Source organism: Aythya ferina, assembly GCF_964211825.1.
Source record: "Aythya ferina genome assembly, chromosome: 14".
In the NCBI taxonomy this organism is placed as follows: domain Eukaryota; kingdom Metazoa; phylum Chordata; class Aves; order Anseriformes; family Anatidae; genus Aythya; species Aythya ferina.
In genome coordinates, this window is record NC_140312.1 from 3,594,495 (window position 1) to 3,609,057 (window position 14,563).

The following is a 14,563-nucleotide window of genomic DNA, read 5'->3' on the forward strand; positions in this document are numbered from 1 at the left end:
ACATCTGGCACGAGAGCGAAACCAAACAGGGCTGGGCTCCTGAGCCACGGAACGACAGGGCTGGGGGACAAGCAGGCAACGGGGGTGTAAGCGGGCTGTGGGTGCTCTGGAGAAGGAAGGGGATGGGGAGAGATCCTTCACTGTTGGCACCTCCAGCAGGGCGAGGCGGTGGGATTTCAGCGGAGACGTTTGCCGCTTGTGCAAAGCAGTGCGAGAAACTTTATCTCCAGACTCCTCCACTTGGAGAATTTATAAACAGCTCCTTGCAGTCCCTGCCTTTTCCCTCCACTAAATAAATCCTTTTCCCAATCACCCGAGCAGGGAAGGAGCGGCTCTGCTTTCCCACCTCCCCTCCTCTCCCAGCCCCGGCGTGCGCAGGAGCCGTACCTGGCCGCGGCAGCCGCCCCCCGGGATGGATGCTCGGGGTGCCCGGGGACATCTCCAGCTCGGGGACCCCCCCTTCCAAGCCCCAGCCCCCTTCCCAGCCCCAACCCCGGCCCCCCCGGCCCCTGCGCGGCCGCTCCCCGCCGGGCCGGGCTCTGGGCAGGGCGGGCGCGGCCGCGCTGCGCTTTTAAGCCCCGGCTGCTGCCGGCAGCGCCGCCGGGCTCCGCGCTGCGCCGCTCCGCGACCCCCCCTTGCCCCCCGGCATGGGCACGGGCACGGGCACGGGCACGGGTACGGGCAGGGGCAGCGGCAGCATCCAGCTGCAGGACTTCGCCGCCGGCTGGGTGGGCGGTAGGTGCCGCGTGGGTCGGGGGCGAGGGGAGGATTTGGGGGGGCGCGCGTGTTTTTTTTTTGGGGGGGGGTTGCACGTAGAAATAGTGCAGGTTAAGCAGTTTCTGGGGGTGAGATCGTTTGGGTCAAAGCAAAGGCATAAGCATCTCGCTGGCACACGGGTGGGTTCTGCACACACGCAGGTGGGACACCCACGGGTGTCAGTGCCACGCTACCCACCCCAAGCACCCTTTTCTGGGTTCCCTGCTCCGTAGTGGGGCTGGGAGAGGAGCGCCAGGACCCCCGCAGCCCCCGTGTGCGCCCCTAGCCCTGCTAAAGCAAAGGGTGCCGCTGGGAGGGGAGGGGCTCGGGCTGGTCTGCTGGGAATGCTGCTGGAAACCGTCGGAAAAATAGCTCAGAGAAAGCAAAGGCAAGGGAAAGGTGCACAGGGACAGCAGTGGTGTGGTGTCTTACAGCAGGGGAAGGTCCCTCTGGGTGGACCAGGTGAGAAGGGGCACAGCCGTGGGACACGCAGCGCACGGGGCGAGCGCGGTGCCCACAGCCACAGGCCGGAGCTCTGCCCAGGCTCATGCTGATGCCAGGCTGAGGAAGGAGGTGTGGGGTGCTCCCGGATCCTGACTGGCCAGACGAGGTTAATAGGTTAGCTGGACTGACAAAATCCAGAGCCTCCGCCAAAAGCTTACGCGAGCAACTGACCGTCAGATCGATGCAGCCCGTGGAGGCTGTGAGGCACTCAGGCAATCTGCCTGTCACGCTGACCCCATACTATCCCCCAGGACATCCCCGACGCACCCCCAGGAGCGGGGCAGGACACGGGGTGACCAGCCACCAGCACGCAGCCTCAGGCCCGGGTGGCAGTGGCAAATATTCATGTGTAGTGCTGAACATCCAGGACAAGCAGGAACACTTTAATAAGGCATTTTGAGTAAAGTCGTAAGGTGTTGTCCAAGGACACGATGCTCTTTGCAGCCTGAACCTACTATGAGTGCAAAATTTCACATAGTCTCAAAAGTAGAAGGCATTTCCTCACGTCTAATCTGAATCTCGCCATGTCACGACTAAAAGTTGCATGAGTTTACATGAGTGCAAGGGAGACAGGGGTCATTTATGGGCAGGATGTTAAAATCTAACACCTCCTCCTACCGCTCAGACACCTCTAAGTGTAAGGCAGTTGGAGTTTAGGAGGACATGCAGGGGAGAAGCTCAGGTGTGTCTGCCCGGCTCCTGCCTGTTGCCAGAGAAGGGGCACCGTGTGGTGTCGCCCTGGCTTGGCACAGGCTGGCTCTTTTCCTGGAAATCCCTCCTCTTCCCCTGCAAACCCGTTGCGTCCTGTCCTGTCCAAAAAGCTTCTTCAGCATTTTGTGTAATACTTTGTTTTCCTCCCCAGGAGCCGCGAGCGTGGTTGTGGGCCACCCGCTGGACACCATCAAGGTAAAACCCCTTGATCTGCGCCCTCACAGCACCACCCAAAAACCCATGGGCAGGGGGACGGCCTGATGACTGCAGAAAACCTTCATTTCATCCCAAGGGGGAATTTAGAAATGTTTTCACAGACTTTAGTCTTTCTCCCTCTCCAGTGTTCATTTTGAATGGGAAACCAAAACACCTGGCGGATACGTGTGAGCTCCTCTGAAGAGGATTAATACTGAAATTAAAAGTGGCCTTAGGTAGTGCTGGGCTTGCTGAACAGTTCTGCCAGTGTTTTATTGAACTTTGCCACAAAAAGGTATTCAAAGGGCAGTGGGAGAACTGTATTTGTTTTGCTCCAGGCGCATTTTTGCATGTTTTCCTAGTGTCGGCAGTCCTGTAAGGGCAGAATGTTGAAATTGCTATCCCAGGGCTATGACAGGCAATATTTACTATTCCTGCAAGAAAAATACTCCTCAGAAGGAAGGACTGAGAGAAATAACGAGGTCTTGGCTACCAGGTTCACCACCCTGGCTCAGACAGGCCCCTGCAGACGTTAACACAGAGCGCCCCATCGGGCTGACCATCCCCACTGGTGCAGAGCTACGGAGGAAGACCCCGCTCTTCCCTTCTCCTTTGGCACAGTCTGACATCTCGGGCCACTTTTCCTGGCTTCAGCTGCTCTGCCCACATGCCCTGACCTAGCACAAGCCACATTGCTGGCACCAGGTAGGGCCGTCAGGTGTGGCAGACCCAAAGACCAAAAGGTCCTATTGCACCTGAAGGACCCATGGAGGGCCATGGGGAGGTGACAGGGGCCAGCAGGGCCCACACCACATCCTTCCCCAGCCACCACAGCCCTCCCCTCACACAAAGCCAGCTCTCCAGCCCTGCCATCTGTGTCTAAGATGGTGCTATCAGTGCTGGGAGCATCACAGCATGGGAAGGGTACAGCCCCCCAGCAGGAGCAGCAAGGCTTGGGCAGGGCTCAGGCAGTGCAAGCTCTGTCCCGGCTTGCCGAGGACGCGTGCTGGCATCCCTGTCTGAGGATGGAGCTCAGGAATGCCACTGCTGGGTTTAAGGAGTTTGGCAGTAGCTGCTGGAGGATCCTGCCGGGCTGTGCCGAGCTTCTGGGTGCCAGGAGAGCCCATCCTTCACGCTTATAAAGGCAAGTGTCAGCCTGAACCTGCTGCGCTGGGGGCTGGACGTTGCTGGGGAATATCAAGCAGGCAGACTTGTTGTCTGTCCAAATTTAGGGGATAGGAAATGGAAAAGGGAGGTTTTACAAAGCAGCAGACCCATGAGATGAAGCCTGGGGGCACTCAGAGCCCCTGGGGCCGGGGGCTCCCCAGCTGGAGGGGACAGGGCTGAAGGATTTTAGCTTATCTAAGAGGTAGGTCTGCACCGAGCAGCTTGTGAGAGTGCTCGGTTGCTCTCAGTTATTCAAAAAATGTATTAACTTGAACCTCTCAATACCTGGTTACTGTGTAAAAGAAAAAATAACAAGCCCATGGAGGCCAAATGGGAACCTGTGGGCTATGCGTGCAAATTAAGCCAGGAGGGAATGCAGAGCTGTGTGCCGCAGCCACCCAGCCGGGTCCTGTTAACATTGGTGCTGGTTCCAGGGAGCAGGGGGCTGTGCACCCAGAGCAGGATGGTGCTGGGCACCTTGCACAATGTGCTCTGCAGGAGCTGGGGCTGCAGCGCCGTGTCTGAGCTTTTTGGAAGCGCTTAGTAAATCTTTCACTTTCTGCTTCTCCGTGGTTGCAGTGCACAGGGGTTCAGAGCAGCCCATCTTCATGGAAGGAGGCCAAAGCAGCCCCAAATGGCACTGGGGGAAGGAGCTCAAGGCGAGGAAAGCGGCATTCCCAACCCGGGAGATGAGGAACCATGCCCTGGGCTGGAGATGCTTGATGGCAAAAGGCACCGCTGGCCAGGGTGGTACTCCGCCCTTGGCGGGGCGCAGGACCGAACGGTTGGGTCATTCAACCTGTTCTCCCCAGGCATGAACTCCAGAGGGCACTCACTCTTTTGGGCTTTAAATACCTAAATTGGGTTCCTGCCTCACCTGCTGCAAGCAAGGGCTGTGCCACCAAGGGGAGCAGCACAGACTGGCACCATCCCTGCAGCCTTCTTTTCACCACACCAGTGTCCTGCCAGCAGCAATGCTGGTGGATACAGCTAGAAATACTGTCCAGCTTCCTTATAAACATCCCCGACAGAGTGCATGCAAGTGTCTCCCTACAGAAAAAAATCACTTTTTAAAAAAAAGAGATCCTGTGTACAGAACGGGACTTCCACTTCCTCGCCCACCTCTAAGCCCCAAAACGCATCACCTATTTGTAAGGATTATTTTATTGCAAACTTGTGAACAGCTCGAGTGAAAGATGATCTAAGTGTATGTGTGTGTATAAGTATATATGTGAGAGGGGAAATATGTTGAAAAATGCAGACCTTGCCATGATTTACCGGCCGTTTCTTACAGCTGTTGTAGGCACTTTTTGGAAGGCGCGTAGCTATTGCCTTCCAGAAACAAAATGCCTTTGTTAGAAATGATGTAAAACTGTATCTTTGAGGGAAGCATGGAGAATTTCTGAGCTGAATTATTTTTGGCCCTGTTTAGTATTTGTATGTCTTTACAATCCACCTTGAAGCAGAAGGGTCCTGGAAGCCTCCCAGGGGAGCTCTTTCCCCATCCTCCAGCAACGCATCCCAGCCTCCGCTGAAAGCCTCCAAGCGGAGCAGACCACATCACCCTCCAATTTGTACATAAATCATGAATTTGCAAGTGATGGTATTGCACACCAGCGATCCGCTGCGATTGCTGGGCTGGGACAGAGTAGCTGGTCTGCTCTCGAGAGCGATTTGACAGTCATCGAATCCAGATGTTGCAGAACAGCTTCAGAGCCCTGAGGTCCTGCTTAGCCCTGCTTCTGGCAAAGTTCAAGGGGAGTGGATGCATATATATCTTACTTTATTGCTGTGTTTTCTTTACAGCTAAGCGAGGATTCACTCTCAAAGCAAAGTACGCATTGTTTACATAGCATGAGCTTTCACCCGTCTGGAAGTGCGGGGTTTTAATCACATTTCACGAATGTGTTTTGCAGACTCGTTTGCAAGCTGGACAAGGATATGGAAATACACTCAACTGTGTTCTTACTGTGTACAGAAATGAGTCTGTAAGTACTTTATCATACTTAAAATACGCTGGTAGAAAACACAAAAAGATAAATAAATAAATGCACGGAGCAATTATATAAAATCAGTGTTGACACCAAAGTTGGTGCAATTCCATTCAATGCCTAAAGGAAGAAGAAAGACTGTGAATCTTCGCAGCCTCCTCTTGCTAACTCTTGCCAGTTCTCTTGGTAACCCCTGTAGGGAGAAGACATGATAAATGACACTGCCCATGTTTCCACATGGATCAGGCTGTTACACCCACTGTTTTGCCTGTATCTGCCAGCAAAACCCTTTACCGGAGGTATTTTGCTGTCTTTGGTGATGCCAGGAAAGAAGCTGGCCATAGGAGAGACTTTTGCAGGATTTCCTGTGCTTTCAGAAGACTCCCACATCCCGCACGATCTTCTCCTTAGCAGGATGAATCAATTTCCACGTGCTCAGCATGTGCAGGCGGTTGCTTCCAAGAGACATCTGCTGCTTGGATTTGCAGCTCTGGCTGATAGAGCAGCGGGTGGCTGCGTCACTCAGCCCCACTCCCCTCTCCCTGCAGGCAATGTTCCCGGTCCTGCCGTCCCTGCCTGAGGGATGGGAGCAACCAAACCCAGAAAACAGAGACAAGAGGAAGATCCAAGTGATCAGTGTCTTGCATCACACGAAAGCCAATTCATCATTCCTTGGGGACAGAGTAGGAAGGCAGATGCACAGAGCAAGCAGAACAGGGAGGAGGAATTTGCCGTGGTTTTGCGAGCCAGACAGATAAGAGCAGCTGTGCCAAGCTGCTCCTGTAACTCCTGCTCCTTTCCCGTGTAGGTGGCCGGCTTCTTCAAAGGCATGTCCTTCCCGTTGGCCAGCATTGCTGTCTACAGCTCGGTGGTGTTTGGCGTCTTCAGCAACACGCAGCGGCTCCTCAGCCAGCTCCGGCACGGAGATGCCTCCCATGCGCCGGTGCTGGCCGACGTGGCGCTGGCCAGCATGGTGGCGGGGTTCGTCTCCGTCGGGATCGGCACTCCTGTTGACCTGGTGAAGATAAGGCTGCAGATGCAAACACAGCCATACATCACAGGTAGGAAAGCAAAAGGTCCTTCTTGCTTGCTCTGCTGGTCCTGGCGTACAGAGCTACCTGGCACACGGCTGTGTGAGGATCATGATGGTGGGAACCAGTACCTGCTGCTTCTCAGGGTGTTTTCCATCTTTTCAGACTATTTTTTGCCTTTGCGGGTGATAAGTTTGCTGTTGCAGTTTCTTGGCTTTGTGCTTATTGAGGGTATCTCAGGCTGTCTCTGGTTCTCCGGCACCCAGCTGCACTTCGAGGATGCCAGCTGCACTTTTCAAGGATGCTTCTGGTTCCCAGGCTGGGTTCCCAGGCTGGCAGACATCTCCTGTCAGTATTTCAGCAGCCATTCATCTGCATTTCTCCCATTTTACCCATGTCACCTCTGTGGCTGCTCCTAACGCTGGGTTTTTGCAAGGAACTGTAGCTAACTAGCTATCATAACATTTGTATCTTTTTTTTTAATTCCTTTTTATTTTTTATTTTTTTATTTTTAGCCAACAATAAACTAAAGCCCACAGTTCCTGGATTTCCCATGTACCGAGGCCCGATTCACTGCTTTAGGACAGTCCTACAGAAAGAAGGGATAGCAGGAATATACCGAGGTGTGGGAGCAATGCTTCTGAGGGATGTTCCTGGGTACTGCCTGTATTTCATCCCTTACACATTTTTCTGTGGATGGATTACCCCCGACGGATGCATTTCTCCGAATCCCTCTTCCGTGTGGCTTGCAGGGGGTATAGCAGGTAAGCACTTTTTTTCCCACAATACTGGCAAAACGAGGGTTGGAAGAGTCCCAGGGCAGATGTGCGGGGTTGGCTCAGGGACTGCCTCATTCTCCTGGTCACTGGCAGGGGATGTGGGGCTGAGGAAGCATTTCACCCAGGGCCAGGCCCTCTGGCCCCAAGGCTGCGTTTTATGACTTGACAGACTGTATGGAAGCTGCGTTGTCAGCTCTTCACCAGGCTCGGTGGCAGCAAGAAGGAAACCAGGCGGTGCTGCCTTCTCCCCGGATGTCGCACGGCAGCCAAAATGCTTCCAGAAGAGGACTTCAACCTGTTGGCTGCCCACCAAGGAGGGTGTGCACCCTCCCTGCACGCTGCAGAAACCACAGATCACCAGAGTTGACTTACTGATTTTCTTTCTCTTTCCCCTCCCTCCCCCACCTTTTATTTTTCCTGTGTACACCTGCCAGGAAGGCTGGCATGTGCACCCCCATGCTTTCATGTGCAAGTCCACCCGTTTGCTCCTTACCCATTTATTGGCCATTTAAAATTTGCAGATCCCTAAATACAGAACAATTTTTAGGTCAGGTAATGATTAAACAGCACTCTCTCTGTTTTTCCCGCAAATAAACGGAGCTGTGGTTTATCTGAACAGCTTCTCTAGTATGCCCCAACACTCATGTAAGGTCCAGACATGCTCTTGTCAGCCCAGCTGTGCCATGTATTGCAGCCACGTGCAGGGAAATTTCATAACGCAGTAAATCTCTCTGTATGGAACCAACACAATGTGTCTAGGAAAGTGGGAACAGCTGAAGATGGTATTTGCTACACGTTCACAGGACTGATACGGAGGAGCTCTTGGTTGTGTTGGAAGCAACACTGACCTTTTCAGAGGCAAAATGTTCCATCCAGCTGCAGGATAATCAGTGTAAATGGAGTTTCTGTATAGGAATGACAATGTATCTCAGCTGTGGGGAGCCTAAATTTGGCCACACGAGAACAGCCTCTTATTTGCATTCTCAGCTTGAAATTTGTTTTTCAGTAATACTGTTGGAGGACTCCAGGTCTGAAATGTGGCAGCTCCTGGCAGTTTGGGCATGTCCATGTCCACCAGAGCATGTCCACATCCACCAGAAGCACTGCAGAAGCAGTATTTTTACCTGGCTGAGCACCTCCTGGGCTGCCTGCATTTGTTTACTGGCATAACCCCCAAAATCCCAGTGCTTCTTCCTGAAACAGGGAACTTTGCCCCCAGAAATATTGTTTCTGTGCCTGAGCAGGGTGAATGCCCTGAGATGAATATCCAGTGAGTATGATGCGGTGGGCGAGACACGATGTTCCCAGTTCGCTGGCCTGCAGCCAAGAAAACACAGAGAAGTTGTTCAAATACCTTGTCATGGCCAAAGCCCAGGTGTGTGTTGGGATAAGGACAGGATTCTCTTCTGTATTTTTTTTTAGGAGTAATTTCCTGGGGGACTGCTACTCCAATGGATGTTGTGAAAAGTCGACTTCAGGCAGATGGAGTTTACTTAAACAAGTACAAGGGGATCCTTGACTGTATCTTGCAGAGCTACCAGAACGAGGGCCTAAAAGTAAGTGGTATTTGAAGTAAAATCTGCCTGTCAGGCATCTGATTTTTTAATTGGGAAATACAGCGGCTGTTACAAACCCATCTGCAGGGCTGAGAGACAACTAAAGCCAGTTAGCTATAAATTGTAATAATTACAGTCGGTAATTATAGTACAGATTCTTTATAGTTCATAATTGTGAGAGTAATAATGTGCCTTGCAGAAATGAAAATATGAGTGACTGAGGGTCATAGTCTGCTTGTGTTATTAAGTTAAAATAACATTTTGTATCAGTGTGCTTAACTGTGGATATAATTTGACATATCATAAATTAGTGATGGAAATTGCTCTTTTAAATCAGAATTGCATCAGTTTTCATTGTGAAGAAGGACTGTGTGCCAAAAACCACCCTCCTTTTTCTGACTTTATTTATTAGTGTAATAAAAGTTGTTTTTTTCTGTCTGCAAACCTTGTCTCAGTTAAATGAGAATGGCAGAAAACCAGGGTTTGCAGGTTTATTGCACCACCAATGTATGCTTATGGGAAGTGATGTCTTCTGATATTGAATTAAATCTGTATTTCAGTTGTCATCAAAACATCATGTGGGCTCCTAGCTCAAAAGTGTTAATTTTCACATTCTGAGGGAAAAGTAACAAGTTGAAGTAGCAAGAAAAATAACCTGCAAAATCACAAGTCAGTGGGATTTAAATATTTGACAACATGCCACTATATTATGCCAGCTGTCATAGGAGCTTGCAGTCTGGTTGGGTTTTGGCTGTTAAGTGAAGAAAATCACAGTGGTATGAAGCACCCAGAGGCACCCAGAGAAATTCTAAGGAGAGTGCTCAGTTGCCCTCACCCAGTACCCTCCTTGGCCTGCCTGAATATTAATTCAGGCACTCAGTTTTGTTGCCTGGGGTCTGAGCTGCTTGCGGTTTGTTTGTTGTCATTCCTGGTGCCTGGACAGAGCCTGCGGTAGAGTTGAGTAATAGCTGAGCGATAAGACCAGACCTTTCTGTCATAAGATAAATTGTTTTGTATGTTTAGAGACGCAGAACTGATAGAAGGCAAGCCCAGGTCTGGATGTTTTCATGCTGGGACAAAGGAACAGCATTTTCAGAGGCATATGAAAAAAAAAATTAAAAAAAAAAATTAATAATATATATATATGTATTTGTATGTATCCTTCTTCTTTCTCCATAGTCAGGTGTGCTCACACTGGTGAGAAAAAAAAAAAAAAAAAGCCTCTGGACTTTTCTTTATAAATCTTCATTATTATTTAACTTGGATCTATTGTGTTACCTTATGAATACAAGAAAAACTTGAATTTTCTCCCAGAAAACTGTGTCTTTTCAGACAGAATAAAATACCCTAGGTAAATTGAGTAATATCCCAAATATCCCAATAGCACAGTTTCACATTGCAAATGCCATCCTAAACAATGTGAATGTGTTTTGATTCTGTCTCGTACGAGTCAACACCATGCAGAAATGGATTTATTGGATACAAGAGAAGTCTTGTTTAGCTGAGTTCAGGATTCCAGGGGAAAAACACTGGTTAGACATTTAAATCCATGGGCTTCCAGTCTTGTTGCCAAGGTCTCCAATTCAGTCTTACAGTAGCTGTGGGAGTTTTGCCTCTCTAAGGCCTGGATGGGCCCTGCCTTATTGCTGTTACTTCTCTTTTCTACTCCGAAATTCTGGTGGTTAGATTAGTGACCACCGTGGTTAGCCACGGTGGTTAATGGGGTGATTTTGCAGGCCAGCAGAGCTACTCCCTGCAGTCATCATTCTGTAATTTGTCTCTCCTGGCCCCCCAATGCTTTGTGCTCGGCCTGGCAGCAGCGCTTGTAGGTGAGGGTGCCGAGCAGGGAGACGGGCCTAGGCCTGGCATGGGGAGCAACCAGGGCCCCTTCTCCACAATCCAGAAAGCACTTAAGTGGGTGGGCACTGAAGCTTGACCTTAGGAACCCAAATGTGAAAATATCAGCTGATATTGAATATCTTCTCCAAAGCCAGTATGTGAGAGCTAGCTCTCAGCAAGGCACAGATTAAGTCCAGATTTCTACTGATTGAGAAATGGTTGCTATACTCAGAAATGAAACACATAAAAAATGTTCCCTCTCTCGTTCCCAGCTGTCATTTGCCGCCATAGAGCTAGCCCAGAAGTTGAAACATTAGCTGTGTGAAAGCAAGAGCTTTGTTGTTGTACCCTGGCATTTTCATGATGCCCAAATGCTCATGTATGCAAAGGGAAGGAAAAACTAGCCATATAGGACAGCATTAGAAGAAGGTTTAGATTTCTTTTGATGATGTCCACCAGTGGCATGAGGCCCTCTACTGCTTCTGGTTCTTGCTGGCAGATACAGAAAAAAAGTCTGTAGGGAACACAGAGCAGACTGATGCCAAACCAGCCACTTTAGCCATTACGTTTCCCTTCTTCAGCGCACACTTCAGCAAAGACTATCAGTGGGAGCCTATCTCCTGAGCAAACCAAGGCTGGGTTCTCCAGAACCCCACCATGACTTAGTTCAACGTTTTCTTCTTCTTGAAACAGCCAGTATATTCCTGTGCTCTAACCTTTCTCCATCCCCAACAGGTCTTTTTTAGGGGCATCACGGTCAATGCAGTGCGAGGATTCCCAATGAGTTCAGCCATGTTTCTTGGCTATGAACTTTCTCTCAAAGCAATGAAAAGAGACCAAACTGAGACCAATCCTTAACTTCCAGGTCAGCGCATAAAGACCCTCTAGCTTTCTTAAAATTAGAAAATTAACCTTTGAATCAAATGGAGTTGCAATTGTAGAGGTCCGCTGAAAATCAGGTAACTTACATGGGTACCAACATCTGGACAGGCAAACGCTTTTCAAATATGGGTCTGGGATTTGGAGCACAAGAGATATACCGATGGATTTTCATTGCATTCCAGATTTCCTGGAATTTCATTGCAATCCATTTTGATTGTGACTGTCTTGATTGATTCAATTCAGAAAAGAAAATCTGAAAGGAGAGTATTTTCTAACATAAATTTTGAAATATTCTGACTAAAGTCCCTTCACAGTATCCTTTCCTCCCTTGATCTACCATGGAGACCTGAAATTAAACCCTGACAAAGTGTGTTGACTATCAACTCACAGTTTTACTCTTTTCCTCATAAATTTAGGGTTGAATAAAGGAACATCATTAAAAATATCTGATTATGGAAAATTTTAACAGCTAAATACTCAAAATCTTTCATGGCAGTCTGCTCTTTTGTGTGGTACTTTATAACCCCCCTTCTTTCTTGTTTCAAAAGCATTGCCAAGACGACCTGATCAGTCTCCTACTTTCCTGAGCAGTACGGTGATGGTGAGGGCTCACTGGTCTCATCGAAGACTCCCGGCACTGCAGAAGCCCACAGCTATGGCATCTGCTTTCTCTTCTGCCACGGACTTAGTCTCTGGAAGGCTCCAAACCTGCACCAGCCCAATCAAGCCCAAAGACCATTTTCTTTTCAAAGCTTTCACTCTGTTGTCTAAGAGCACCTTACTAATTTTCACTGTGGTATTGCACTTTTTCACTAATGGCATTTTGCTCATTGAACCAATGGAACAACTTTCCCCTTACCCACACAAGTGAGATACACCCAAAGCCAGCCCACACAACATCATCTGAGTGAGTGTTTTTTGTACAATACCATGTATAATGCTCATCTTTGTGAACAAGGATCTCCTGCTCTGGAAAGAGAAGGGGAAAGCACTGTGGGTGCGTGGGTGCTTTTTGTGTAGGAACATCTGGATTCCTACCAAATCCTAACTCACTTTCAGGACTGAAGAACTGGATGATTCCATCTATATGAATGAATGCTTTTGTTTTTCATTATAGAATTCCCCACTTTGCCACAGTTTAATACATTATCATGAACAGATGTGGAGGTCTTCAACAACTTCAGTTTGTTATCCAAGGTCTAAATTAATCTGGGAAACATAAGGATGATATAAATTCAGATTCTAAGCCACTCTTTTACTTCAGAAGATAATAAAACAAGCCACACATAAAACACAATTCTTTTGTGTTTTAGGCTGCCTATTGATGTAGCTGACTTGCCCTGTGTAGCCCTCCAGGGACCTGCTAGTGGTGCATGCCGGTGTCTGCTAGCCCATCTGATTTCTCTGCTATGACAGTCCAGCCTGCCAACTGCCAAATCCTGCAGACATTGCTTTGCAGCCTTGAAGAGATGCCATCAAAAGAAGTCCCTAAGGCGTGCAGAGTCTGTCCCAAACTGTATCCTCTAAAATACACCAGCTGCCTTCAGACCTCCAGCTCTGCTGAAATCTTACAGAGATGACTGGGGCATCCAGGTCTCTCTTTGGTCTACCTCAGTTTTTCAATTAATCTCAAGACTTTTTACATCGTGATTATTTCTGTTTATTCTGTTAAAAATCTCCATGCTTTATTTTCTAAGCACGGAGCTTCTGATGCCAAAAAAAAAAACACAACAAGAACCAGCACTGCAGTGACAAGAGGACTCTGGTGGCACAGGCAGGAGAGGCTGAGGGGTAACAGGCTGGCACATCAAGGGACGTGCGGTGAGGAGGAATGGTCTGGGTCCACATTGTCCTCAGGGAAATGTTTGGTTCCCTCCTTCTTCTTCTGGAGAAAGAGACCCCTGGGGATAAAGCTCAGCAATATTTTAGCAGATGTTTCTGAAGACAGCCTGGAGCAGCCATCGAGCTTTCCTCCATAAAAGGAGAAGAAAGAAGGAGAAACTTGTACATCCTTATTCCTTGATGAATGGAAGAATTGGCTGCAAGACTTGGAGAGCTCATCAGAAATCGCCTAAAAACTTGGGCCTGGAGCAGCGCTCAGAAATGGGCTCCCAGACCTCCTGAAACAGTGTGGGCTCCCCTTTGCTGGGGCTTGAATTAAAATCAGAAGGGTGGCTTCCCCCAAAACTGGCCCTAAAAAGTGGGAGAAACAGCTGGTGTTGCTTCATTTCAGGACCTGTAGGCAAGGAGGCTCATAGCCTTTGAGCTTGGCAAGAACACAAGGAACAGTTTTTGACAAACAATATGGATAAAATTAATGAGCTTTCACTCAAGTATTTGTTGCTGGCTACCTTTATGGAGTCATCCTTTCCATGTTACCTGTTTTAATACGTATACATAAAATATGTTCTCTAGATGCATAATGTCTTGTGTCCCCAGGGATAGTACTTGGGGAAACTGGCTTTTCAATGCAAATAAACTGTTGGTTATCTGCCTGCAGTGAGTAAAACGGACCGTGAATGAATTAAAAATATGAAGTTTACAACGGGCTGTGAATCTGAAATAATGTCCTCGTGGTGCGTTTGATGCCCTTGGTGTGTGATCCCCGTGTTGGAGTCGCGTGATGATTTTTCCTGATATCCCGAGAAACAAATATTGAGATGGATGCCCAGGATTTACCCAAGCAAAATTCTCAGGAGCTCTCAGGGAGAGCTTGGTGTTGAGACAGAAAGCTTTCCACGCAAACGTCGGGAAAGCATGTGGGAAATGAGCCACACGAGTCGGCCACACGATGGCATCCTCGTCTGCTGCGTGGGGCACGACCGGCAGACACGGGCTGCCTGTCTGTCTGTCCGTCTGTCTGTCGTGCCCAACTTAGTCCTGAGCTAGGGCTTGCTAGGGCTGATTCGTGGGGTTCCTGTCCACCCGATGCCTGCTGGACAGAGGATTTAAGAAGCGTATCATCCCTTTCGCGTTCACCCAAAGCCACAGTGAAGCAAAGCAGCAGCGGGATGGGTCGGGAGGATTTTGGGGTGATGGCAGACCCCATCTCTGCACAGAGGTCACCCCGATGCTGGGTCTGATGCAGCAAGGTGGGGACGAGCGGTTGTACCCAGCACTGCAGTGGAGCATGGTGGGGCCTTGCACACCTC

General features: G+C 49.3%; 1 protein-coding gene across 1 annotated transcript; it reads left to right on the plus strand.

The window, feature by feature from the left end:
- Nucleotides 1–570: 570 nt before the first annotated feature.
- SLC25A48 (solute carrier family 25 member 48) lies at nucleotides 571–13,910 on the plus strand. The gene is made up of 8 exons (XM_084535285.1): nucleotides 571–735; nucleotides 2,123–2,166; nucleotides 5,250–5,321; nucleotides 6,133–6,385; nucleotides 6,871–7,119; nucleotides 8,557–8,690; nucleotides 11,265–11,394; nucleotides 11,960–13,910. The coding sequence occupies exons 1-7, from the start codon at nucleotides 648–650 to the stop codon at nucleotides 11,385–11,387; spliced, it is 963 nt and encodes a 320-aa protein (XP_084391411.1). The 5' UTR covers nucleotides 571–647; the 3' UTR covers nucleotides 11,388–11,394; nucleotides 11,960–13,910.
- The last annotated feature ends 653 nt before the right edge of the window (nucleotides 13,911–14,563 follow it).

Excerpts from the sequence above, each read along its gene's own strand:
- SLC25A48 (XM_084535285.1), top strand. The coding sequence starts at position 648 with ATGGGCACGGGCACGGGCACGGGCACGGGTACGGGCAGGGGCAGCGGC. Across the intron at positions 5,322-6,132 it reads CTGTGTACAGAAATGAGTCT|GTGGCCGGCTTCTTCAAAGG; the intron begins GTAAGTACTTTA and ends TTTCCCGTGTAG. Across the intron at positions 7,120-8,556 it reads GCTTGCAGGGGGTATAGCAG|GAGTAATTTCCTGGGGGACT; the intron begins GTAAGCACTTTT and ends ATTTTTTTTTAG.